At 39.5% G+C, this 27367-nt stretch overlaps 2 protein-coding genes across 3 annotated transcripts; one reads left to right on the forward strand and one right to left on the reverse strand.

Annotated features, from left to right (window-relative positions):
* The first annotated feature begins 7 nt into the window (after positions 1–7).
* ap5z1 (adaptor related protein complex 5 subunit zeta 1) lies at positions 8–11225 on the forward strand. Of its 2 annotated transcripts, XM_042504719.1 has the most exons (18): positions 8–113; positions 1602–1739; positions 2123–2303; positions 3256–3406; positions 3989–4101; positions 4598–4772; positions 4943–4990; positions 6353–6493; positions 6701–6738; positions 7171–7333; positions 7933–8111; positions 8211–8353; positions 8446–8564; positions 8639–8766; positions 8876–8973; positions 9914–10046; positions 10203–10417; positions 10500–11225. In XM_042504719.1, the coding sequence occupies exons 1-18, from the start codon at positions 73–75 to the stop codon at positions 10750–10752; spliced, it is 2457 nt and encodes an 818-aa protein (XP_042360653.1). In that variant the 5' UTR covers positions 8–72; the 3' UTR covers positions 10753–11225. The 2 variants fall into 2 exon arrangements, with proteins under 2 accessions (XP_042360653.1, XP_042360654.1); XM_042504720.1 differs by lacking the exon at positions 4943–4990.
* A 1685-nt stretch (positions 11226–12910) lies between these two features.
* On the reverse strand, positions 12911–27029 carry mmd2a (monocyte to macrophage differentiation-associated 2a). The gene is made up of 7 exons (XM_042504721.1): positions 26692–27029; positions 21336–21417; positions 17635–17795; positions 14900–14974; positions 14689–14790; positions 14456–14525; positions 12911–13535 (listed from the first exon to the last, which is right to left on the reverse strand). Exons 1-7 carry the CDS (start codon positions 26853–26855, stop codon positions 13335–13337), a joined length of 855 nt encoding a protein of 284 aa, XP_042360655.1. The 5' UTR covers positions 26856–27029; the 3' UTR covers positions 12911–13334.
* Between the last annotated feature and the right edge of the window lie 338 nt (positions 27030–27367).

Below are 27367 nucleotides of genomic sequence, written 5' to 3' on the forward strand. Positions count from 1 at the left end.
TCAGGAATCGATTAGCGAGCGCACTGTTTACCTTCCGCTGCACGCAGAGGGGATGCCCGACTTTATTAAAAAATGTACTCTCACGGCTCAGAGAGTTTAATTAAACAAGCAAGGTAAGAAAAATAAATAAAAAGTAACTTTCTCCGGCATCGTCAGCTCTTCTCTTCAGCTGGTTTACGCGCATCGTGTTAGCATTACCTCCGCTAAGCTAACTATGCTAACCTGTCAAAACCTTCATTGTTTACGTTCATTTAGCGCAACTTTAAAGGCTGTTTATCGCTCAGAGGACGATTAACTGTTACTTAAACTATCACGACTGCCGGGGGTTTGATAATGCATGTCAATATTACTCAAAGTTTCTTAATGAAGAGTACAGTTTACAACAGTTTTTACCGATATTGAACAAAAATTAGTTCCCACCCAGCACCGGGACTGTTACCGCTGCATGTATAACTCCGCTTTACAGGTGTTAAATAGGTCTTTGTTACAAACTTTGTACTGCAAAGAAGAGAATATTTCCATATTTATTTAACTCTTATGTAAATGATTATTATTTTGTGCTTTGTCAAATACTCGCGCTCAAAAGCAGGCTATAAAATATTAAACATTGATATGATTTTCTACTTTCACTGAGTTTAAACCAAAATCAATCCTAATCATAAATATCAAATATTCATAACTTTTCAGAATTGTATACCCTTAAATGCCAGGTTTTTGTCATAATGCCTCTATGTTTTTAGCTAGGGAAATATATATATATATATATTATTTTCACCATACTTCATGCAAAGTAGATATTTTAATATGATGGCCCGGGATATGTCAATGATTTGCAGCAGCATTGATTGTGACAGTGCAGTTAGTGGAAATAGCATGTATTTTCAAATATGGTTTAAAAAAAAACAGATGTAATTAGGTGGAAAATAGTAAAAATTACTAATTCTAAGGCAAAAGCCCAGAATGACTCATAGAAATAACACAATGGATGTTTTTATGCTTTGATGGCTGTGGGATCAAAAATTGCAGTTTGAATGGGTTTCAATGGCACTTAACAATATGAATGTAACAATTTCGTTGGTCAGACCTTTATTAAGTTGATTGCTCACCCTCGTAAAGGTCTGATGACTGAAACGCTGTGTGCTTAATAATTAAGTTTATTGGAAGTAATAGGACATTGTGCCAAAATCTCTTTTCAGCAATTAGAATAATAAAACTTGATTATTAATGAGCGCTATTGTCTGGATTACCATAGTAACAACTGAATCAACTGAATTCGAGGTTACAAAGAAGTGTGATTCCAGATCTGTCCAGAATCTTTTGGATATGTTTATATGACATCAAAAGATTTTGCGACTTGTCTGCACCACATGTACGCCACCAAAGCAGCTGTCTGATTTCACTGGTCGCAAAATAAATGTACATGATACAAAGCAGCTTAAATACTGGGCATGTATTTCTATTGTTTTTTACAGGTACACAATTTAAGCTTTACCTTAAATCAGTTATCAAATATGGAGTTTATTCATATTGTGTCGTTTAATTTGGTGGCATATTTTTTTCTAATAAAGATAAAAAACAGGTGTTGTGTGTGTCATTTTTAGGGAGATTCAGGATTCTGAGCTGCAGAAGTTTCACAGCAGATTAATCAAGCTGCTCCAGGGGAAGGAGCTCGGCCATGAGACTGTCGACTCCCTGCAGAGGCTGCACCTCATCCTCTCTGCCACCAAGTACACCAGGACGTAAGAGCTACAACCTACGCCTCTCATGCACGACCCTCTCTACCCGGTCTCCTTCCTGTTATCGTCCCTTTTAATTTGCTCCATCAAGATCCAATTTGATCTTAACTCCCTCTCCATCTCTATCAACTGAACCCTCATCTCAGTCTGTGGTGATCTCAGCTGCCTCTCAGAGAGCAGGCACAAACACTGAGACACACAACGCTGAGCTTCACCTTCCCAGTCATCTTTTTTTTTATATTTATGCTCCAACTTCTTTGATATTCAGTGTGTGCTTTTATTCTATGGAGAAAGGGTCAAAGTGCAGAGAGTGCTGTAATGCTGCACAGATTGTTATGTGAGGCTTTATAAATAAAAATTGACATTTTTGCTGTTATCCACCGCAGGTTGCCTCCAGAGCTCCAGAAGAGGCTTCAGTCGCTCCTCTCTTCACCCGCCGAGCAGTTTCAGGCGCTGAGCTCAGCTGTGCTCAGAGAGACGCTGCCTCTCTCAGGTCAGGACGTGAACTACAACCAGGAGAACATCAGTCAGCTGAACAGCCACGCTGCCGCCCTGCTGCTCTCACAGGTCTGCAGAAAATCTGCATATCTCATGTTTGGCTTTAGTTGTGTTTTTTTTCTCTCAAGTGTATATTTATTGATTTTTTAAATAAAATGTATGCAATAAATACAGAGAAGTACACATCAGTTTAGCAGAAAACATCCATTGTATATGAATCCAACTTTAATTTCCAACTTTTTAATTGTTTATTTAATTTTTATTTAAAAGGGATACAGCATATAAATTCATATAAAGGAAAAAAGTGAAGTAACAGTAGCAATGTAAACTGTACGGCATAAAGTGTATCAGGAATAACTGAATAAGCTGTTATTCCTTATGTAAAAGGGTACTCTGTTGCTGGAGTAATAAAGCACATTTTGTGAGGTCAGATTTTATATTTACAAAAAAAAATTAAAAGGAGAGGGAGGGTTAGAAATTGATAAGCTTAATACTACTTAAGTGTATTATTGACATGGATTAACAATAAGAGAAAAAGATAATGAGAAAAACAGTGTTCAGTTTGACTGAAGTTTCTGAAAGTGTTCCCGGAAAGGTCTTCACACCTGTTGGATTTATTTGTTCTAGTTACAGAGTAACACATTATTTCAAGATGACAGAGGCAAAGGACAGTGTGCGCCACGTGTTTGGAGTCAGATGTAGATCTTCCTCTCTTATTTATTTTGGGACATACGGGAGAGTCTAGGATGATTTTTGTCGCCTCTTAACATGCTGTTGATTTCGTGAAAATCTGTCAACAAACAAATATTCCTACAAGTTACAAGAGTAAATGTGTCGTAGTTTGTTTTGGTGTGTATTAGGGCATGGTATTTTAGATGTCATTTTTTATGGCAGTTAAAATACAAAGAGACACACACACACACACACACACACACACACAGTAAGGTATTATCATATAAAGGAGCTTCTTTAGTTTTCAGATGACCTAAACACTGTCTCTCACAAACTTTAACCCCGACAGGCTGGATCCAGGGCTGACCTGTCGTCTCTGTGCGCTCAGCTCCTTCGCACTCTGGAAAGCCGACAGTCAGAGGGGCCGGCTCACTGGCTCACACACACCCTGCCGATCCTCAACACCATCCTCACACACAGCCCCGAGTGCCTCACAGAAGGTAACAGACAGAGAGTGGGGAAAAGGTCCCAGTAAATTTAAAGCAAAGCTAAAAAAAAAGAAAGCTAAAGCTGGAGTGTGGGACTTCTACATATAAATAAACATCTGTTACATGTAAGCCTATCACAGCCAGGGAAGCTCTCTGTATTTCTGGATATACCGGAGTTTTTGTGTCTGTGGTGACTTTGCTGCACACTGGAAATTATATTTTATGTCAGCCAGCCAGAGCAAAAAGGGGTAGAGATTCATTTATTTATTTTACCTTAAATTTGTTTTAGTTTTTTCTGTGTTTTGCTGTTTTGCACATATTTTCTGTTTTTTATGTTTTATCTGTCTGTGTGTGATTCTGAAGCTTTCTTCTTATACCATGTGTGCTGACAGTTTGAAATAATAATTGAAAAAGAAACAGGAAGCGAAGGAAAGGAAGCATGCGTTGACAGTGTTTACGTATTTACTCTCACTGCCAGAGGGGATAGATAAATGTCCCACACTCAAGCTTCAAATAGGAATCTAATCGGAGATCGAGCTGTTTTGCATGCACGTAAATCAGCATCCTTTGTTCTTCTCTACACCTGACCCACAGATCACGTGACCCTCCTGAGTAAAAAGCTTGTTGATTGGCTGCGTTATGCGAGCATCACTCAGGGAGGCGGTGCTTCCTCGGGCGGATTCTTCACAGGGCCCAGGTCACGTCAGGTCAGCAGTCCACGTTCACATTCAGCCTGCAGAGCAAACTCAAAGCTCACAGCTTTTCACTATAATGGGGCTGCATAGCTAACCTGTGGTTCATTTTGTAATAAAAGTAAAAAATAAAAATAAAAAAATTGCCACACTGCAGATTGGCATTCATAGTATATAGTAAAATGGCTTTGTTTAAGTCCATAAAATTGTGAGATTTAATTTTATTCTCAGGATTACAAAGATCTACATTATGTCCATTATTGCAGGGGGGTCCAATGGGATAGGAAAGTTTTACCAAAATGGCTGCCACGGCAACCAGGGTCCGAGTTTGTGATGGCCCAATATCCAGTTTTGTTTCTAATATATCCATAAACATGTCTGCCAAATTTGGTGCTTTTATATATATTATATATTGAGCTATGCCGCTAACTGCTGATGTAAAAGTAGAGAAGGCTTTCTTTTCTCCTTCTCCTTCTTTATTCTTCGTGTTTGTATTTGTGTTTTCTCTCAGCCGGTGCCGATAGCGGAGCTGGACGGGACGGTGTCGAGTGATTTCTTCACCGTGCTGTGTGTGGGTCAGGGCTTCACTGAGGACCAGTGGATGAACGTCTACTCCTTTTCCATGCTTCGGCACTGGCTCCTCACCTATCACTCTGTTTCCAACGCCAACAGCACGTCTGACACCGGTATGACCTTTTTCCCACCACAACCATTTCCCATCTCATGCTCATCGCTTCATGTCATAGCTACAAAGTGCATATAAGGAGCATCAGCCTCAAAGTATCGGCCTCGAAGGCTGTAATTCGTTGGTATCTTGGATCTCAGATGTCCTGCTCTGTGTTTTCATCATCTCCAGCACAGAGGCTGCAGCTCAGCCTCTCCCACTCTCACTCCTTTTCTAATGGTAAGACATGTGACTGTGTGGATCTTCACTGCATGCACGTGCATCCGAGAAGCTTTAAACCAACTCTTACATTTACTGTCTAACTCCGGGGCTGCACAGGTCAACTCACAACGCTTGACATGATCACGACTTACAGTTGATCTAACGAATCATCTCACCTGAAACCTGATCTGTGACTTTTTAACTCCTCTTCAACTGGTGTCTGCATCTTTAACCCTTCCTTAATTAATCAAGTGCATTTACTCAACTGAAGTTGCAGGTATTTTCCATTTCATGCAACTTTAAACTGTAACTTCTACATGTCAGAGACAAATATTTTCCTTTTTACTGCATATATAAATATTTTACTTTTTTTCTGACAGCTTTACTTAGTTTTGAGAATGTAAAAATACATTAGACTACTATACAATTCATAACATGACTCGCAGCGTATTAGCATACTGCACCTGTTTAATTACAGTTTGTATATTAAGACGGTGAGCCTGTTGTTTCTAGTTTCGGTCTCTATTTGGTTTGTTTTCTCTTGATAATTCTGTGACTAAATTTCTAATTTATATTAATTCTGGTTGTTTGACTGAAAGCCTTAGGGCTTTTTCCATGCTACATTTTTTAAAATCTTTCTAAAGGGATATGATTATGTCACACAGTATTTTTAACATGTATAAAGCCAGTATATTTCCACATCTAATTGGGTGAATAAATGGCTTATTTCAACCAAAACAAATATAGTGATTGAAAGACAAATTAAGACAGTTTTTGTTGAGTTTTATTTCTTTCTGTTAACTTTGAATAAAGTGTGTTTTACGATGATAAAATTACTGTTTTTTCAAATTGAGTGCGGTGGGTTTGGCGATAGTAATTTTATTTAAATTAAGTAATTTTATTAGTAATTATTAATGTTGTCAGACACTTACAATAACAATCTGAGTCAGTGACATAAAATAAGCACTTTCAGTGGACGCATATTGATGGCAGTTACATTGAAGTCGGTTTTGCAGCTGCTGGTTGCAGCTCTCATTTAATACTGGATCGATTTTTATTCCCTTTAGTCACTTTGACACACTTTGTTGGCTTTGTTTTAGGTGTAACAATAAACAACGTTTCTGTTTATTTTACTCAACTTGACACTAAATCACTAGATCATTCTTTGTTGCTTCTGGCGGCTAAAATGAAAAGTTCCCCTTGATCGAAGTTTCTGGTTTTTTTTGTAAACTTTTCCAGTCGTTTTAACTCCTGTTCTTCGTTTGGATTTGGCAACAAGCAGTCTGAGAATACAACATGTGGGATTTAATTATAATAAATCATCATTTCTTTTAGAAGTTTTGAGTCATGACTTCTCAGTCCTGACCTTCCATGTTGCAGATGACCGGTCGGAGGTGGACGGATCAGTGGTTTCCATGGTTTCTGCTACTTCCTCCTCCAGCCGATTGCTGCCTCCAAAGGAGCGGTTGAGAGAGAAGGCCTTCCAGTACTGCCAACGCCTTATCGAGCAGAGCGATCGCAGTGAGTCACAGTGTGTGTGTGTGTGTGTGTGTGTGTGTGTGTGTGTGTGTATGTGTGTGTGTGTGTATTTTACTGCACATTGTGTTTGTAAGTGAGAGAGAAAAGTTGTGTTGTAAATCCATATTTTGAATTAAAATCTTTTGCGTCTGTGCATTATGTTTTACTGTGTGTGAACAGTCGTGTTTTTTTTTCTGCTCTTTGTCTCAGAGGCGCTCAAAAGGACAGACGCAGACCTGCAGAAAGCGGTGAGCCCCTGTATCATTTATTAATATTAATCCTTGTACGGAAAGAAGCTGGCCAATAATAATATTAAGAAAAAAATACTCTGAATGACATGTTTGGGGTGTATTTCCTGTAATAATAACAGTCAGTAGTGTAAAGATGTGTAGTGTGTAAAGACCACCTCTCATTTTTTGATTTTGGGGGAATGTTGTGTCCATTAATCCAGTGTACATTTACACATATAACAGCTTAATAAAAATTAATTTATCTTAGAGCGCAAAGCCAATGTGGAAATGGCAAACCAAAAAACATTCAGTAAAAATAGTAAAGAAAGAATGACACAGAGAAAAAAGTAAAATACAGCCTTTTTATTATACTTGTAATACAAACAACACTTTATACCACATTTTTTAAATTCTGGTGCTTTTATTGTGTCATCCTGTTTCCTCCCTCAGTGTCTGGTGGAGGCGGTGTGTATCCTGGATTGTGTGTGTGAAGAGGACGCCTCGCTGGTCTACCGAACGTTCCCGTCCATTAAAGCGCTCTTTGGCCGGCTCAGCTCAGACCTGTCGTTTGCCCGAGTCCTGCTGCCCATAGCTCAGTTCTACCTCAACCACGGTGTGTATGCACATCAGCACACACATGCTCAACTTCTAATATGTGTCTTTTTTTTGTCCAAATCCACACATGTAATGAAAGTGGTAATAATTTGTAGTAATTTGTTTTTTAGTTCTACTCTCTGACTTCTGTTCACTCTCTTTCTGTTTGCATATGAATGTATACAAGCTGTATGTGACACTCTGTGTAGTATATGTATATGTGTATATATGTGTGTGTGTGTGTGTGTGTGTGTGTGTGTGTAGGTGTATGTCAGGCACACACACCCATCTGAATGCTAGATCTTTTTTTGCCTCTTGTCCTGCATACCCATCAGACTGAACGCTTGATTTATTCCCTTTTTGTTTTTCTTTGTTTTTGTCCAATTCTGTTTTTTCAATGTTCTACTGTGTACTTTTATTTTACGTCTTTGTGTCACTTAATATCATCTCTTTTGTATGTTTATATCACCCTGCACGCTGCCTTTACTTGTTCTGTTATCGCCGCATTTCACAATGAAGAAAGTTCAAACAAAAAAGGTGGAAAAAGAGCAAGTTTTTACACATTGATGGTTCAGTGATACTGAAGGCGTTTGAAACGTGTATTTGAACTTCTTCTAGGCGAGATGGCTGCAGTGGATTGTGAGGGTGTGTGGAAGCTTGTGTTTGGCCGATTCCCCGCCGAGCTGTTTAACGACCACTTCCTGGCACATGAGCTTCTACGCTTCCTTCGACTCAACCTGGAGAGCCTGCAGCTCCGAGTCCCACAGTACACCCACACCTTCCCAAACCTGCTGAAGGTAAAAAAACAAGATGCTTTTGACTGTTTTATATTTTACATATAGCTGCTGTGTGCTAGTGAGGAGTACATGCTGTCTTCTTTCTGTCTGTCTCTGTAGTTCCTGGCGTGGGACAGCCCAGCGGTGGTGGATGACTTTATAGATCTGCTGCCCTCTCTGGTGACATCTGGAACTGCAGTGGAGCTCCTCCACACTCTGCTGGACCTGCCCTGTCTGTCCGCCACACTCGTCCTACAAGTCAGGTGCACAAACGCTTCAGAGCAAACGTGTCTGACAAAGTGTCCAAATTGTCCCCCAGACAGATCTGACTGACCTTGCTGTGTGTGCGCTGCAGGTCAACTTGTTTGCCCATCTCTGAGCCCGGCGGCCGAGGCCTCCTGTCACTTGATGCATTTCGAAACCCAACTTTCCGAGGGCTTTTCCTCTTCCTGCTTCGAGGGGAAGCAGGTTCAGGTAATCACAGTTAAATTTAGGTCTTTTTTTCTGGAAACAAAGCAAAATTGAACCACTTCTTTCTCCCCCTACAGGAGACACGATTGACCGACTGAGCACGCTCCATGAGCTGCTGGCTGAGACCGCTGATTGGCCGAGAGTCGTTCAGTGCGCCCAGATTGTCCCTGTGATGTTGCACATTTTTTTCAACACAGTTATTACGGTGAAGAGATCAAATGTTTTCAGCAGATTCATCAGAATCACCGCACGTTGAAATGCTGGATGTTTAGTAACAGCTTTTAAAAACAATCAAATGTGTGTCTGTTTTTTAGGTAGCTGATGAGAAGCTCTTAGCCCATCTGATCCTGGTGATGCTGGAGCGAAGCAGCCTCCTCCTCAACATCCCCAAATATAATAAAGAGATTCACAGGTAGACCCAAACACACACAGTGAAACTGATGACAAACTCATGTATATAGATTTAATTTAATTTTTTTTTCTTAACCGGAAAACTTTGAAAATTTAAACACCCGTCTCAAATAGAGGCCTGGTCTGGTTGCCATGACGTTCATTTTATAGAAATTCTTCAGATGCTGGATAGCTGCTGGAGATAATATTAGTTAGCTGTTCAGTTAATGCAAACAAATTTATTTGTATTTATGTGTAAACATTTGTCAATGTGGACATGCTACTCAATAATTCAGTTCATTTTACTAAAACAGTGAGCACCAAAGAGGACAGTATTATCAGCATCGTAAACAAGAGAGATGCAAAAAAAAGGGATTAATAAATGTAGAAGACTGTTTTATTCAAAAAACTAAGAAAAAAAAGTCCAGTGAACTGTATTCATAATTATCATTATTATTTATAAATATTATTTATATTTATAAAAATGTATTTTTTTAACATTTATATTAAATTTTTAAAATTACTTTACAGAACTATTATACCTTTTTTCAGGTCATGTCTTGCTTTGTATTTTTTATTTTATTTTATTTTTTACTTTCTTGAGGGTTTTTCTTTATTTTTAGGGGGATTTTGACAGTTTTTCAGGAAATTTTCTTGTACCTAGGTCATTTCTTCTTTTGTAGCTCAGTTCCTTCTTCCCCTGTTTTGAAAAAAACAATAGATAAAGCCAATTTGGCCAAGAGCCTGTTGACATCAGTGATTGAAGCAAATAATAGTCTGGGTTATTAAGTGAAGTTTAATGGTATTTTATCTAATTTATAGGGTTTTTTTTTGCATTTTTCTCCTGTTTCTGACTCTTGAAGTGCTGTAACGTGTGAATTTCCAGTGTGGCATTAATCTTATCTTAAAGTCTGCTGTCACCCTGATTTCCTCACTCGCTCCCTCCCTCTCTGTTTCTGCAGAGTGTTCAGCTGCCACCTGCTGAGGTTGTGCAAGCTCCACCCGTCTCTGGTGGTGGACCAGTCTCACGAGCTGCTGGAGTTCGCTGGAGCCACAGCCAACGTCTACAGCAGAGAGGAAATCTACACACACGTGGTAATGAAGCTGTGTGTCTGCGTGAGCATCACGCTGATTTAAAGATGATACTTGTTTCCTCTCTGTGTGTTTTGGATCCTGTACAACAGTTCTCAAGCTTTTTGTGAAAACATCCTTTCATGGTGAAATATCACATTGAACTTGTTTGGATTTCAGGTGTGGGTGCTGGGAGAGTACCTCTCGGTGTCATGTGACTCTCGCTGCTCTGTGAGGCTCATCACTTCCTGTTTTGAGGCGTTGGAGGCGGTGCTGTTTGAGATCACTTCATCTGCCCCGCCACCTGGAGCGGCCCGCCCTGCCCCCAGAGCTGTTACCGCTCTAATGAGCGCTCTGGCGAAGCTGGCGTCACGATCACATGACCTCATACCCAGGTGACGACCATACACACACATTCTTTATTTTATTTTTGTGCATACGTGATGTCATGTAACTGTGTTTTTATTTCTGTTTTAGGGTGTCTCTGTTCCTCTCCAAACTGAGGACGGTAACCAGAGGCGCTCCGGTTGCCTGGTGCTCTGATGAAGAGGACCTTGTTGCCATAGTAACACGAGGCGAGGAGTTGTGGTCGCTGCTGAAGGCCCCCGGTGTGGCTCAGAGCGTCCTGACCCCACCTCCGCATGTCATCACACCCCAGTGGCACAGAGACACCAACGTGGCCATGCCCCTGCGACTGCGGGTGCTCACCAACCTCACACACACAAAGTAACACACACACACACACACGCACATGTGCACACTCATGAAACAGGCATCCTAATGAATCTTTTTTGATTTTTGCACCTTCTTTTTGTAAATAAATGAAATCATGTGATTGAAACTTGAAGCACGTTTGCATCAACAAAACACACAGACTCTCCCGGTTCAATATAGTGTCTCTTCTTTAATACAGTGAAAATACAATTTTACAAAATAGATCATCTGATTAAAAAAAAAAAAAAGAAGAAAAGCTCACTTCCTGAGTAAGTGCTCTGTTTTTCTGTTCAAACAGAAACAGTTGAACTACCAGAGATTAGGGAAAACCTGCAAGTGTGATCTAAACAGTGCCTGAAGTATGAAAACTGTAAAAGTAAAAATGGTGTCTAACGTGCCCATGTGTTAAAAGGAAACTTCAGTGTTGATGGTTTATGTAGTCAACTGAAGCAATATATTCCTCAATTTGTGCTGCATTGTCCAAGAAAGTTGAGTCTGCAGCTGCATAACCTTGTTCTTTCTCCATCAGGCATTGTCATTTGATGTGACAGGGATGTAGTTGAAGAGCCACAGGCTCGATTTAACCTGTGGGTAGTCAGGGGGCTTTTTTGTTCATTTTTATTGTATTGCAAACTAGCAAACTTTTTCCGGCGAAAACAGCATCCTAAAATATGAATGCAGGGGATTTTATGGATGAGGATACATTTTACAGTGTTTTGGCTGATTTTATTCAAGCTAGAGTATGCAACCAAAGAAATGCAGCTGAGGCCGGCAGCTGAGGCCTGAAGCTGAGGCTGGCAGCTGAGGCCCGAAGCTGAGGCCTGAAGCTGAAGCCTGAAGCTGAGGCCTGAAGCTGAAGCCTGAAGCTGAGGCCCGAAGCTGAGGCCTGAAGCTGAAGCCTGAAGCTGAGGCCGGCAGCTGAGGCCAGAAGCTGAGGCCGCACCTAACGCTATGTTTCAGTCAAAAAAGTAACAACTTAAGGCTAGTAGGCTTGTAATCCATATGGTTGTCAGAAGCACAATGCATGCTGGTACATGTAGGCACGGCCAGCACGGCTCTGTGAGCAGGAGAACTCCTCTCGGTTAATGCAACACGCACTAAGGGATTTTTGCCTCCGTTGACGACGTCTGCCATTAACACTGATTGGACATTTTCCATTTGAATTTTGGCATATTAAAGGATTTTAGGAAATTCTACTGCTGATAGAAAAGTGCTCAAGGATAAGAGTGCTTCACTGAAACAAAACAACTGGCAATCGTAGTCCTCTAAACAAGATAATCAGACAGCCTTGACATTCTTTGTGAATTTAACATCTGACCCAGAACAGAGTTAGTGCTACTCTAGCTCTACGTTAGACTGCTCATCTTTCAGATAACATTACAGTAAATTATGAGAGGTGATTTGAGGCAGATTCAAGACTATAATATAAAATATAGTAAATCACAACAGAATCACGATCGGGCCAGCTCTACTGCAGCCCGTTATCCTCAACAGTCGACCTTTATCTGTCATCAGTGTCATATTTAGAAATATGGTGACCTTAAGTCTGTCTGCAGGTGGATTCATGTAGTCTGAAACCTCAGCTGTTTATAAAAAACAGTGGCAGCAGGTGTGTTTATAGTGCCAACTCTACTTTTCCATAATTTGCCGCTGTGCAAAATGGACAAAACTAATACAAAATAAAGTTGGGGTTAGCACCAATGCAAAGGAATGCCTCTGTAGTAAATTTTGGCACGTCTCTTTGGGTTGGAATATGTAAAGGGTGGAGTTCACTCGCCTGGGAAAGTTTAGCAGTTAAAGTCACAGACTTAAAGGAATAGTTTGACATTTTAGGTCAAAAAGCTCCTCGGCAGGAAGGCGCCGGGTGTGGAAATTTGCCCTGAGATGCTGAAGGCTCTGGACATTTTGGCTGATACGCCTTTTGAGAAAATGATGTTTGTTTTCTAATTTTGTCGGAAATTAGGAAACAGTCACAAGAAAATAACCTAAAAATTAGTTTAGGATGAAATTATTAGATATTTCTTTCTGAAAAAAAACAGGGGAAATTATACATATAGGCTGATATGTGAGTGTATATTAGCACTTTTTCCGATTTTATTTCCTGTTTTTATTTTATTTATTTTTTACCTCTTTTTTTTAATTATTAGGTCATTTTCTTGTTTTTTCCCCTTTTTTTTTTTTTTTTCAGGTCATTTTCTTGTAACTTTTTTCTTAAGGAATCTCTCATTTCATTTTGAATAATTTCATGTTAGGTTGCTCAATTTGGGGGGTTAAAACCCTGCATACTATACCTTTAACTGAACATTGGTCATCTAAACTTTCTGGCACATAAAATGTTTCCATTTGTGCAATCGTCTCCCACGAGGTGACAAACGCAAATGACGATAATAACGTAACGTAATACCGTCTTATAAACCCAAATTCAAACTGTGTTTTTGCAGTCAGTCTGTATAATCAGCATGTTGAAATGACTTTTAGTTAAACAGTCGGCGTGTTTGCTGGTCAGATCAGCACCATCTGTGCAGCCTCATGAGTCGTGTTAGTTGAAGTCGAACCACAGCGTCCTCGAAACGCGTGATCTCAGGTGAGAGCGGTTAGTCACCTCGACGTCTGCAGCAGCGGCCCGGGTAAGTACAGGTACCTCCAGATGGCGTAATAATGGATGCACGCTCCTACTGCAACAAAAAGATGCCAGATGGCGTGAGCGAAAGGGACGAGGCCGTCGCTCTTGAAGAAGACCACGCCCACCACGTAGAAGACTCCTCCCAGCGCCAGCTCACACACACCTGAACGCTCCACCTGGAACAGTTCAAAACATTCATACACGTGAGGAGGAGGTAAAGAATGACAACAAATCGGAATACTTTTTTGTAATAGATCAAGTTTAACCCTTTAAAATCTAAGCAAATTTCTTTACAAGTGAATTATCAGGAGAGGTTTGTAAAAAGAAAATCACTTGAAAATAAATGAAGTTGAAATAAAAAAAAAAACAAGAAAATTACCTTTTTCTTTTTTCTGTAACAGAATTTTAAATGATTAAGTAAATAAGAAAATAATCTTCTGGACATTTTTCCATTTTTCCCTTTTTTTTTTTTTTTTAACTTTTTTTTCTGTTTTAGGGACATTTCCTGCCAATTGGCTTTTTGTTTTTTCCTGTTTTTTGAAGGAAATCAATACAATTTTCACAGGTTTAAAATATTTAAATGCTAGTGAAAGATGTATACATGCAGCACAAGAAAACTGATGTAAAGGGTTTTTAAAAATTAATTTAAAAGTGCTTTATTATAGAAAATAAAAAGAGGCCATGATCCTGTTTTTTTCTGTTTGTAGTCCGTTATCTTGTAGACAGTTTTTTGAAACAGTTCTTTTCTTTTTTTTTCCCTTTTCATGTATTCATTCATGTTTGTTTGTTTCCTGTTATATTGTGTGGTTTTGGTCTTTGGATTTGTAGATTATCAGAAATACATAATAATGTCAACATTATAGCTGAGAGGAAGCCGACCTAAAAACACCCCGGAAAACAGTTAACTAACACTAAATATGATTTGTAGGTAATGGGCTGATACAAACCACCTGTTTCGTTTCTTTAAATACTGACAGTGTCTGATTCCCACACAATAGCAGGAAACCTGCTGCAGCGGAAGAGGGCTTACTTTTTTTTTTTTTTGTGCTCAGAAGCCGAGAAAGCTCACGCTTAAACCTTTGTGGTTTGTACTCACCATAGACAGGATGACCAAAGCAGGAACAGCCCCCATGGCCACATACCCAAACAACTCCACCAGCTTGTACCTGCAGGAAGAAAACATAACACCTCCAATCTGCTCTGCGATTGTTTCTGCTTCAAACAGCAGCTCAGTGTTTGCTGCAAACACTGTGAGGACGGGAGTTTGGTTTCAGGTTAATTGTGTCAAACGGGGACACAGAGCAGGGACACAAAGACAGACTGTGTTACCTCTCGTGGAAAAAGAAGACATATACGGATCCTACGCAGGCCATGACCCATATCAGCCAACGCATGTGGCACGCCCAGGGCCCCAGCTCCCTCAGCATCAACCTGAACACACACACACACACACACACACACACACACAGAGCAGGACAGTCACTATCTGTTAACCAGAGATGTTAAAATCCAGCAGACTGTATGTAACTTTGTCACCCACCAGGGAGAGTAGGAGGCAGCGATGAAGAAGTAGATGGCCATCCTGTCACACATGTGGAAACGCTGCTCCACCTTCCTGCACAAAAAGAGGGAGAGCTCATTTCTAAATCATGACAACTTTTATTTTATTTAATCCATAATCTCTAAACAGGACAGGAACTGAAGCTTTAAAGAGTAGAGGTTGACCAATATTGTTTTTTAGGGCTGATGCCGATACTGATAATTAGTATTTAAGACCAAAAATCAATATTTGGCACCAATATGCATTTACAATAACAAAATATTTCTGCTGAAATTCAGAATTTTAAAATATAACAAACTCCAACACAAAACTTAATTTAAATTCTGACTGATTTTAACTGATTGTTTTCTGCTTGTTTTAGTTGACTCATTGTTCTATTATATTGCTTTATTATAATTTATGATTAAAAAAAAGATTTATGTCATTTTATTTGATGATTTTGTGTATTTTAATTGTTTGTTTTATGTTTTTTATTGTGTATTCAGGTCTCCCTTGAAAACGAGAACTCAATCTCAATGGGATTTACCTGATTAAATAAAGGTTTTTATATAGATGCCTTTAGCAAATGTTAAATCAAAACTGAAAATTTTAACATCATATACAGAAAGTTCCCTGCAGCTTTTTTTGTATAAAGTTCAGTTAAAATTTAAATTAAAAATAAATTAGTTCCTCCAATGCTGACACTTTCTTTGCATGCATTGCAGACTGCCTTCTCTGGTGTCAGTTAAGTTTAATACGCACCCTTTTTCATTAATTGATTTTATCAGCAATCATTCAAATAAAACACAGATGCAGATAATCTGCAAAAAGCTAAAATATCAGCTCCAATAATCAGCCAGGCCGCTAATTTGTTGACCCATATTATAGAGTACTACAATTGGTTTCAGTAAACAGCAATTTTGCACAAATTCAAACTTGTCCTGACCCTGTCCTTCAACATATTAAGCAGTGTTTATTGTGTTTTTTGGACTTTTATATGGGATATGCCAGAGGAGTCCAAAGGTGCATTTTGTTTTGGACATATTCTAGTTTGAAATATTAAAAAAAAATGAAGTAACCCTATCAGCTGAGTGTGCAGAAGTAACACCTTTGATGTTATGTCCAAGATGTTTATGTGTTGCACTGCAGAGATAATTATTGCAGAGCAGCCGGGGACAGCTGTGGGGACAGCTGTGGGGACAGCTGTCCCTTCTGTAATAACACATCCTGGCCTGAGAGGCGATAGTGAGTCACTGTAGTCTTTAGTGTGCTGCAGGAGAGGATGAAGAAGTTGAGCCAGCTGGAGTCAATGGAGTCAGTTTGAAGTTGCAGCCTCAGTGAATTAGTTAGCGATGGCAGAAGCTCCAGTAAAACAGCTGTTATCTCATCACAAGCAGCTCCCAGAGGGACGCAGTGGGACAGCTCTTGGAGAGTCAAAAGATGCAGCTGGACACTGAAGGTGCAACGTTTCTTTTAGACTGGTAAGTAACATCTAACGTTGGCTGTTTACCAAAACATATCTTTAGTGTAGCTAATAACACAAATGGCAGGCTTACAGTTTGTGATACACTTTTTAAAAGGTGTGATGAGACTGTTTTTTTGTTACTGTGGCGTCGCTAAAACTGAGCTAAGTAGCCTAAGCAAAGCTAAACTAAGCTAAACTAAGCTAAACTAAGCTAAGCTAAGCTAAGCTAAATTAAGCTAAGGTGAGCTAAAAAGCCATAAAGTAAACTCTGCACAAACTTATTTTGACTGTTTTTTTTTGCTCTGCTGTCAGTTATGAGTTGCATATTTTATGACTGACTGTAAATTTCGGTTGTATGGACACAGTAGCAGACCGGCTGAAATAAAGTCGACCTGTTCACCCTGTTGTTAGTCTGGATTAGTTCGGCCACATTTGAAGAAAATGTGTGAAGTTTTTTATTATTAACCCTTTGAAACTTGGATCATCAGTTTTCTTGTTGTGGGTTCAGCCGCCTTTCACAAGCTTTTCGATTCTTTAAAAATAAAGCAAACTGGTTTGATTTCTCTTTAAAAAAACCAGGGAAAAGGCAATGACCAACTTGGCAAGACATGTCTAAAAAGTTACAGGAAATCAGTTGGAGGTGACAAGTCAATTACCTAAAAATGTGTTTTTTAAAAAGAGGGGATTATTAAGAAACTATCAAAAAAGTTAAGGGAAATGCCCCAAAAATGATATATATAATTAGAATAATTTTATATTTCAAATTACGTTACAGAAAAAATATATAATAAACATATAAAATAAAACATAGGTTTTTTTTCATCACTATTTTAGGTCTTTTTTTGTTTTTTACTCTTTTTTTGGCATATTTTCAGGTAACTTCTTGTAATGTTTTTGCTAATTATTGAGCTACATCTTGTTAAGTTGATGTTCTCTGTGTCTAATTTGCTCAGGTTTCAAAGGGTGAAAAGTTTTATGGGGGTCATGATAGAGGACAAATGGACTGCTTGTTTCTATCTGAGAGTGTGTCTGACTGTTAATATGCGAGCGGATTGTTTTTTAGAGAGTTGATGATGATGTGAAATACTTTCATTACCACGCCACATCTGTTGTTTGCTCTCAGGCCTTCTGGCTCCGTCATAATTAACAAACTGTACGTCTGAGATATGAATGTCTACCGGAGCAGCACGTAAACACACACATGCACATCTGCCAAATCCCTGCCAGCGTTTTCTGCTACACACACACACACACACACACACACACACACCGGAGGTGGCTGATTTTCCAGGCAGCGGTGTGGAAGAGTGTTGAGGTGACAAACAGGCCTGTCAGTCCGCTCCCGTAGAGCCAGGCAGCCATGCGATGCCATTGGTCCACAGACAGGAAGTAGAGCACAGACCCTCCCAACAGACTGGGGAGGATCCACAACTAGAAAAAGATCAGAAACACACACACGTACACACAAACACAGTTTAACATAATTTTCTCATTATACAAACACACACTGACTTTCACATTATGTGTAGACTTAACACTTTTCTTTAAAATGTGGTTTCATAAAAGTGTAACCACAAACAGTAGAAATGTAACCTGGCTTTTTAATTCGTAGATTTTCTTGACCAGCCTCGTGTGGGAATGTTATACTGTCTTGAAATGTCTTCCTGACATTGTTTACATTCCTTTCTCTTTGAATCCCACAGAACCAGCTGCAAGCTCTGTTACAGGAATAGTTCAGCATTTCGGGAAATACTCTGATACCCCTGCAGGTTTTTTAACCGCAGGAACACTCGCTAAAAATGAGTATTAGGCTCCTTTCTCACTGCCAGTAGTGGACGAGCGTGCCTTTCTGTTGTTTTTTACTAATGTGTCGCGTTTGATGTCATGGACAGGCTGGAAAACAGGTTAGTAAACAGTAAAAAGCAGCATGGAGTCCAGGGAAAATATTATATTAATGTCTAATTTATTAAGTCTCTCTTTCAAACTCAGTGCAAACTACACCTGGAAACACTTTTTCTTGGTCAGTCAGTATTTTGTTGTGGCCAAAAGGGTTGTTGATTTGAAAAAAAATCAAACCCAGAGTTCAAGTTTTGATCTTGAATTATTAAAAAAAAAAAAGGTCAAAATAAAATAAGTGTAGGAAAAGGTGATTTCAATTTAAATATAATTTTGATTCTTGATTCTGATTAATTTATTTCTTTTTAAAATTTTACTTACTTTTACTCACATTTGAGGTCTCATATTTTTCAGTTTCAGTTCCCCAATTATGTTACCTTCAGAAAATGTGGATACTTTAAACATGACTCAGCACTTTCTATACACTGTATTCAGCTGATTAGCAGTGATTTAAGTGATGCTCCGGACAAAGTTACATTCAAAAAGCTGTTTTAGACCACTCATGGCAATTATCAAAATATGGGAGCAGTAAAATATGCCAGATTGTGACGTTGACCAGCCATGCTTTAAAAAAATGTTTTCTATTTCCACAGAAGACTCTGAACGCAGCTCAGCATCACAGATTACAAAGACGTCCTCCTCACCAGGACAGCCCTGCACAGTCGCAAAGGTAAGAAATGCTATTTTTTTGTGGAAAATTATCCTAAATATTGAAATGCTGGGCAGTTTTCGAAACATAGGGACATACAGAAAGATGTCTTTATGTGGGAAGTTTGTCAAAAACATTATCTAGCTTTATGCTGTTAGTTACTCCTAATGAATGTTACAGTCTTTAAAATGTCTCGCTAACATTAAGGCTGCAGAGTAATAATACAGCAGAGTCATTTGGTATTAATACCAATACCATGACACACAAAGGCTGAATGTAACTGAGTGTTACTGGGATTTTTGTCCAGTGGAAAAAGGTCTTTATTCGCTTTCTTGTCAAGAGTTCAATGAGAAAATTGAACTCACTCACCTGTCTGTAGGGGTGTGACAAAAAACACAAAAAATGCTAAATACTCGCCAAATAGTCAAAACTATTCATACCAGCGGCGGTGCAAATTTGCAACAGCTCCAACATTATCATGCGATTGTTGTTTGACGTTGATAGATTGACGCCTTTATTTATTTATTGACGCTAAAAAAAAACAGATTCCAGTTTTTTTAAATGTTGCTTTTCGCTGCATAATTTTTGTGCTCTGTGTGAAAGTACTTATGACAAAAACAAAAGGCAAATTAATGCACAAAAGACACCCTCCCTGTCCACCTAATGTTACTTCTAAGGCTCACAAATTAACATTTTATATCTTGTATGTTTAGTCCATAAAAAGTGTAAAAGTAAACACAGCCAAATTCTTACGGTAATGTACAGTTTTTCAAAATATAGTGCAACACTGCAAAACTTGATGCTTTTTGGAACCAATACCATTTTCCAGTTTCAAATTTCCCTTTTTCGTGATGTGTCAGTAAGTGGATTTTGGTATCTTTGGACAGAGGTAGGCGAGCTGTTACCCAGTTTCAGTCTTTAAGTTAAGCTAAAATAACTGCTGGCTGTAGCTTCGTATCTACCGATCAAACACACGAGAGTGGAATCAATCTTCTGATCAAACACTCCTGAAACGCATCTTTTAAAGGTGGAATTGATACTTGATGTTGACTGAATACACTGCGCTGTGAAGCGGCTCTTAAGGTGGCTGAGTGAGTGAATGAACAAAGTAAAAGGACACCACGGCCCATTTGAGGCTTTACAGTCATTACGGCCATGTTTCCTTCCATGTCTCTCTGTCTGTTTCATTCTCTGTCTGTCGCGCTCTGTCCGAGGCCGAAGCGTACAGGGATTACAGCAGATTAGAGAAAGCTACAGGCTGAATCACAGATTATAGTCTCTGTGGCAAGGCCAAAAATCCTCCATATTCTGCCTCATTCCTCGCAATCCTCTCCATCGTTTCGGAGGCTTCTCTGAACCGAAGACTCACTGAGCACAGAGAGCAGAGAGAGCAGGGCTGCACGATATGAGCAAAATATGCAATAATGTTGTTGGATATCGGGATAATGATATTATTTTTTGTGATAAATTAACAGATATTACTCAGTTCTTGACTAAGACTTGGATAGTACATATATTTCCTCAAACTTGGGTCTTAAGGGTGCGTCTCAACACTATTTGTACACGGCTGATCCTCTTTTTTTTTTAACATGCAGCTCCATGGCCCTCCAGAATGCAAAAAATACATATAACTGTGTAAAAAATGAACAAATATATAATAAAAAAAACTTTTTAAAAATAGAATGAATACCACATTGTACCGGCGGCAATGCAAAGCAGCAGAGCAACCATGTGGGTGTTTTTACATTTCACATTTTTAAAAATATCAATCAAATCAATGCATCCTATAGTTTAAGCAACACAGTTAATTGATTCAGTGCCAGTTAATATGGCCTGCACTTAAAGACCTTTATAACCCACTGTATTATCATTTGGCAATATATGCACAGAGAGAAGCTGGCTGCAACCACATGATGCAAAGACATCTGTGCAGCCCGCCAACGTGGCGCGTCACATCCGTGCACCATGTATTTTGGCTATATGGTGTTGCAGTGCATGTCTACGTGCGTTTTTCATTTTCATTTTTTATTTAAATTTTCACTTGACTTTATTAAAAAAAAAAAAGTTGCTGGGAACCTGCTGTATATGATGTTGAGTGTTTCAGTTTTTATTTAATAGTTGCTACAGGCATTGAAACAAAGGTTTGTGTTTTGTGCATATCGGTTATCGGTGTCATTAACCACTAATAAAACGTATCGGCCCTGAAAAAACAAAATCGGTCAACCCCTATAGTATTCCCGCTTCTCCAGACACCACTGGTTATTACTATATTCGAAATGTTATATTGCAGTTGTTCACGATGTGTTTATCACACAAGTTGACTTTGCGAATATATTGTAGAGCCTAACAGGGACGGTGTTTGACAAAAAACTCAAGGAGAGCTGAAAAAGCTTTCCTGAAAGTGTGTTTCTGTTTGTTCGGCTCACCCCATGTGTGGCACAGTTTGCAGCATGTTCGTATTCAGTGGGCTGGTATCTCTTACTGGCTGGGACCCTGCAGTTCATGAACCTGAGAGAGAGGTGAGGGGAGAGGGGGGAGACAGAGAGGGTGAGAGAGACGGACAGAGGGTGACGTTCAGGTAATAAATGCAGATCTGGAGGCAAAACAAGGTGCAGCTTTATTAGTTAATAAGTTACTGTGTGCTGAAGCCATGGAGGCCGGTTGTGTGTGTGTGTGTGTGTGTGTGTGTGTGTGTGTGTGTGATGGTCATTCTTGGAGGATTTACAGGTCTGTAATCCGCATCACGTTGTCTGAATTTTACTGTGCCTCATCGTTACCGGGGCAACTGTCTGCACTGCTATGGTCACCGGCGATGTCACTGCCTGTACTACAACAACAACAGCATACCACTGACCACAAACTGTATTTGCATTATTTGTTATGTTGCCATAAACTGAGCTGAGGAAGTGACTTTGTGTGTGTGTGTGTGTGTGTGTGTGTGTGTGTGTGTGTGTGTGTGCGCGCGTGCCCGCGCACAGGCTATTTAATCAGCAGTAAATCTCTCAATCCCAGCTTACAGGGAAAAACACATCTGGAGATGTTACGAAACCACATTTTATACGTCAAGATGCACACACACACACACACACACACACACACACACACACACACACACACACACACACAAACACACACACACACACACACAAAAACACACACATGCACACTAACAAACACACATACTCACTAATTTGAATGCAGCCTCTCGTGCAGGGCCACAGGTGTGTCTGCGTCGGTCAGCTGTGTTATTTGATTACACATTTAGGCCGCCTCATCATCACAAAGAAATCACACCTCATTCCCAACACACACACACACACCCACACACACACATGTCCCATAGCTGTTTATCTTTGTTATAGTGTACTATTTCTGCACAGTGAGGTAAAACTGAATCAGAAGAAGCAGACAGGGGGACACCATCTCTTGTCACAACCTTTTTCTAAAAGTGTATAAAACATCGGATCACCGAAACACTTCTGCTTATGTCGCTGGAGAAACTCTTGCATAACACAAACCTGACATCTGGCAACACAACAGAGTCCAAGCATTTCAAGCTGCACACATTTCAGTAAAAATGTGACTTCTATTAATCCCTTAAAAGTAGGGCCAAGCGATTAATCGAAGTATTATCGTAATATGGCCGAGTGCAATATCCAAATCACAGGAGTTGCAACTTTTTGATGAAGGTAAAATGTGCCGCAACACTTTTATGAATGAAGCACTGTGGTGCTGCAAAGATGCAAATCCCACAAATCATAATCCAGATGTCAGGGAACATGCTTGTTTAGTACAGACCCCAGCTGAAATACCATCATCGTCATTTTTGTTTTATTAAATAAAATGCAAAATTACCAGTCCTACAAAAATAGCAACTTATGTTGCAATATCAGAAAAATAACTATATAAATATATATATACTGTAGTATATATTACTATATTGTGCAAAAAAACTGCGATAAGTGATGAAAGTGATTAGAAGGGTAAATATTGCAGGAAATCACAATATCAGTTTTATCTGCAGAAAAAAGGAAACCAGTTACATCATTATGTGATTAAAGGCATCCTGTCTAGATTCAAAGCACGAGCTGCATATCTGATTTTCTAACGGACTAACTGTCTTTAAGCTGCTGCACTTTTGACTGATCTTGATCACCGATGTTGACAGTGGTTTGGTGGATGGAAAAAGCGTGAGACAGTAGAATTTGTTTTAGGTTTTAGGTTTTTAGGTTTTAGGTTTCATCTTAAGGTGTGTGTGTTTTTTCTTCACACACCACCAGAGCCCTAACAACAATGTCAGTGTGTTTTCCTGCTTAGGTCAGGTTGGTGGTACGAGGCGCAGGGCTGCACAAAACACATCTGACTTTTAAACACAACCTTCACACTTATTTTTTTTCTTCCCTTGCTTACACACTAATATCGCAGCGTCATTACATACACGTTACTCTAAAGCAGGTTTACTCAACTTGCTTTTCCTTTTTGCAAAATGACAGGAGGCCAATTAACTGTTAATAAACAAACATGTATCATATGTATTAGATAAATGAATAAATATTAATAAATAAAGGCAAATTCATCTCTACTTTTTTCCACTGAATTGCCTGTTTTCAACCGTTTTCTGTCCTCACTCATCTTTGCTAAGATGTAAATCCGGATGAGCGGTCCAGCAGAGGTCAGGTGTATGCAGGGGTGTTTCTAGAAATTAATGGGGTTTTGGAGCTTATCTTAGACTTCTGCTAGGGGGTCCAGGGGGTCCTTCTCTGGCACTTTTTCATAAACAAGCTATATTTTAATGTTTTTTATGCACCTTGGCATCTTATTTACATCTGAAGTGCAAAAAAAACAAGCAGCATGAATCAATAAATATTCACAGTGAATTAAAAAATGGTCTGCAACCTATTACCCTTTTTCCACCAACATGGAAGTGGTTTCGCTCGGCTTCCTGCAATTAATTGTGAACCTTTTAGAGCATTTCAACCAAAAATAAATAGGTTCAGAGAAATCATCAGAAAATAAGAGCATGCAGTGGTCTTATTAGTAGTTGGTCCATGCTTGTTTTTTTAAAAAACTAATATCTGTAATAATAGAACAAAAGTTTGCAGGTAATCAATGTAAACTGCAATTTTGCCACTACTTTTTACTTCTGATGTGCTTTGTGCAGCGCCCTCCATTGATGACATATCCTTGATTATAATTGTTCCTCCCAAAACCAGAGGAAACGCAGACTCACTAGCACCAAGGGTCCAGTAATCCTGGACAGGACTGGTTCAAGAGCTAATTTGGTGGAAAAGGGGTGTATGAGGGACCAGATTTAGCCAATGAGCCATAAATTGAGTAATACAGACTCTCTATTAAAGCTCTGCTCATATGTTAATATCTGCATAATTCCTACAACTGAACGCCAATTAATGCAGCTTGTATCACATGCTCTATCTTTGTCAAAACATAATCTGCAGAGAGAAAACATTTAGTAAGATTAGATTATTGTGTGGCTGTTGTTCCTTTAGTTTCCCCCTCAGTTCCACCGATGGGCCGTGCCAAGCGCATAACAAGAGAGCAGTATTTTTCTGAGCACTGTTGTGGTATTGTAGGGCTATCAATGGACCTGAATGTAGCACTCTGATGTCCTCTAATCGGTTATGACAGAACGTTGTGTGTGTGTGTGTGTGTGTGTGTGTGTGTGTGTGTGTGTGTGTGATGAACTGAAAGGACAGGATAGGGATTCACAGGCTCTGATCAGAGAGAGCATTGTTGTCCTCATCAGCACACTGTTCTTTCTCTTTTCTCCTTTTCAAGTTTTCAGACTCTGTGTTTTCCACACACTTGTTGTTGTTTCCCGCACGTGTGTGTGTCATGTGGTTCCATATATCTTTGTGTGTTTGTGTGTGTGGCGTGTTTTTACCTCATAAAGTGAGTGTTTGGTTACAAAAGCCCATTACAGCACATTCCATACATTAATAGGATTGGTTGCATCTGAGAGGATCAGAACCTTTGGGGGGGTCATTGTGTGATAGGAGTGTGCGTGCACGCGTGTGTGTTAGTGTGTGTGTTAGTGTGCATGTATGTGTGTGTGTCTGTGTGTGTGAGTGTGTGTGTAAGTGTGTATACACTCTGTAACTCCAGGGCTTTTCCTTTTACAGTAAAGATCAAGTTCATCTCCTCTGGGACTCAAACTCTAGTTCTCACGATTATCGCCATCTCCCACACACAAGCGAGCGCACACACACACACACACACACACACACACACACACAAACATTAGTAGACATACACAGACATAGACGCTAACTGACTGATGAATGCATCCAAGCAGAATTCAGCGTGATATAAACTGCCGTGCATGTGATGCCACATCCGGTGAAATGCAGCAGCACATGATACAGAAAACTGACTGAACCACAAGAAACCTGGACAGCAGAGAGATGAATGAGAAGTAGAGCTGCAACAATTAATCGATTAATTTATAAGCTGTTAACTATTAAATATGAAATTAATCACCAAATAATATGATAATTAATCTATAGGTTTGAGTGTTTTTTAAGAGAAAATAAAGTCAGAATTCTCAGATTCTGGCTTCTTAAATGTGAATTTTCTCTGCTTTCTTTACTTTTTCATGACAATGAACTGAATATATTTGAGTTAAAGAAAACCAAGACATTTGAGGACGTCATCTAGGTCTTGGGGAAACACTGATCAATATTTTGCCACCATTTTCTAACATATTATAGATTAAACAACTAATCGCTTAATTGAGAAAATAATCACTCTACAATGAAAATAATCATTAGCAGCAGCACTAACAGAGAAGCACTTTGGTGGAAAAAATACTTTCAAGACGGCTGCGCACTGTATGATTTTTTAAAACTTGCATGATAAACACATCGAGAAAGACTGCGATACTGCACTCAGTTTAGTTTAAAAAGAGTATCAGTAGAAACCTTTACTTCAAAATGTATCATTACGATGCCGATGTGTTTGGCTCATCAGAGACGGGCCGCTAACCCAGCACCTGCTTATGTGTGCTCACCTTTAAATCACTAAAATCACTGAATAGTTTCACATTGAAGAAATCTTTGTTTTTTAACTACGGCGGCTGACATGAAAACGTAAACATCTTAAAAAGACCTGTCTAGAGCCAGTGTGTTTGGTTTGTCCAATCTGGGCTACTAACATGGCGGTGCAACATGGCGATCTGTGTAGATGAGGACCCGCTCCCTATGTAGATATAATCCGATCATTTTAAGGTAGCAAAAACACAACGATTCTTATTTTTAGTAATTATACACTAAACAAAAAATACTTATTCCACCTCTGTCAATTCATCCCACTAAATGCTACACACTGGAGCTTTAATAGAACAACTGATTTGTTGTATTTTAGCAGTATACTGAAAGCAGCAAAAGGGCACAACTAGGTTCACTTTAATAACTGTTTTTTATTGCAAATAATATCGTGATATTCAATACACGTTTTTTCTAATATTGTGCAGCCCTAGGTCTGAAACTGAAAATGAAATTATGTTCTTTTCAACTGGTTGGGTACTTCAAAAAGTACATGATCTCCGAGCTCGTTACTTCTCTCTCTCTCTCTATCACACTCACACACACACACGCACACACACACACACACACACACACACAAACTAATCTATAACATCCCTGTGTTTGTCGCTGTGCCAGCGCGTTAGTGCGCATGGATGCACAGGATGTGTCACACATGAAAAACATGCTGCCAGCCAGATATCAGCAATGAAAGTTGACTAAGAATTTTTTCTTAAATTACCTTCCAAATTTTGTCTTCTTAAAGTCCATCTCGTGCGTAATGGGTCTGTGCGCGCGCGCGCGTTGGTGCGCTCTATTTACCAACAGCACACACACACACAGCAGCGAGCGTCGTCTCCTACGGATCCCCCATTCCGGATGTCCCACCGCCGCGCGTCCGAACATAAACACACAAGTCCGACAGAGGGGACATCGACCTGCAGAGTCAACTACACAACAAGTACACGACTTTATCTAAAGCGTCGGGACTCCTCCGGTGAGCAAACAACGAGCCATCCCGGTGGGAGCGCGGAGCCGATGTGCGCCGCGGCGAGAGACAGAGAGGAAACTGTGCAGAGTTTTGTTCCGAGTCTCAGATGTTTGCAGGATGTTCCGCGGGACTGGGTTTGTAACCCCTCCTCTCCTCTCCTCCCCTCCCCTTTCCCCATCCAGGCTGATGATAACACAGCAGCAAACAGTAACCGCTCCCCACCACACAACAACACACAACTCTCTCCACGGCTCCGCTTTACATTTTCAACTGGCTGCACTGAGGGACATTTAGATGCTGCTGGAATTTAAACTATATGAAAATAACAAAAAATGATGATTAACAACTTAAAAACTTGCGCAAATTGGCTTGATTTCTTTTAAAAACATGGAAGGAAATGTTAAGCAAGAAATCAGTGAAAAGTCAC

Source organism: Plectropomus leopardus, chromosome 17 (assembly GCF_008729295.1).
Source record: "Plectropomus leopardus isolate mb chromosome 17, YSFRI_Pleo_2.0, whole genome shotgun sequence".
Lineage (NCBI taxonomy): Eukaryota > Metazoa > Chordata > Actinopteri > Perciformes > Serranidae > Plectropomus > Plectropomus leopardus.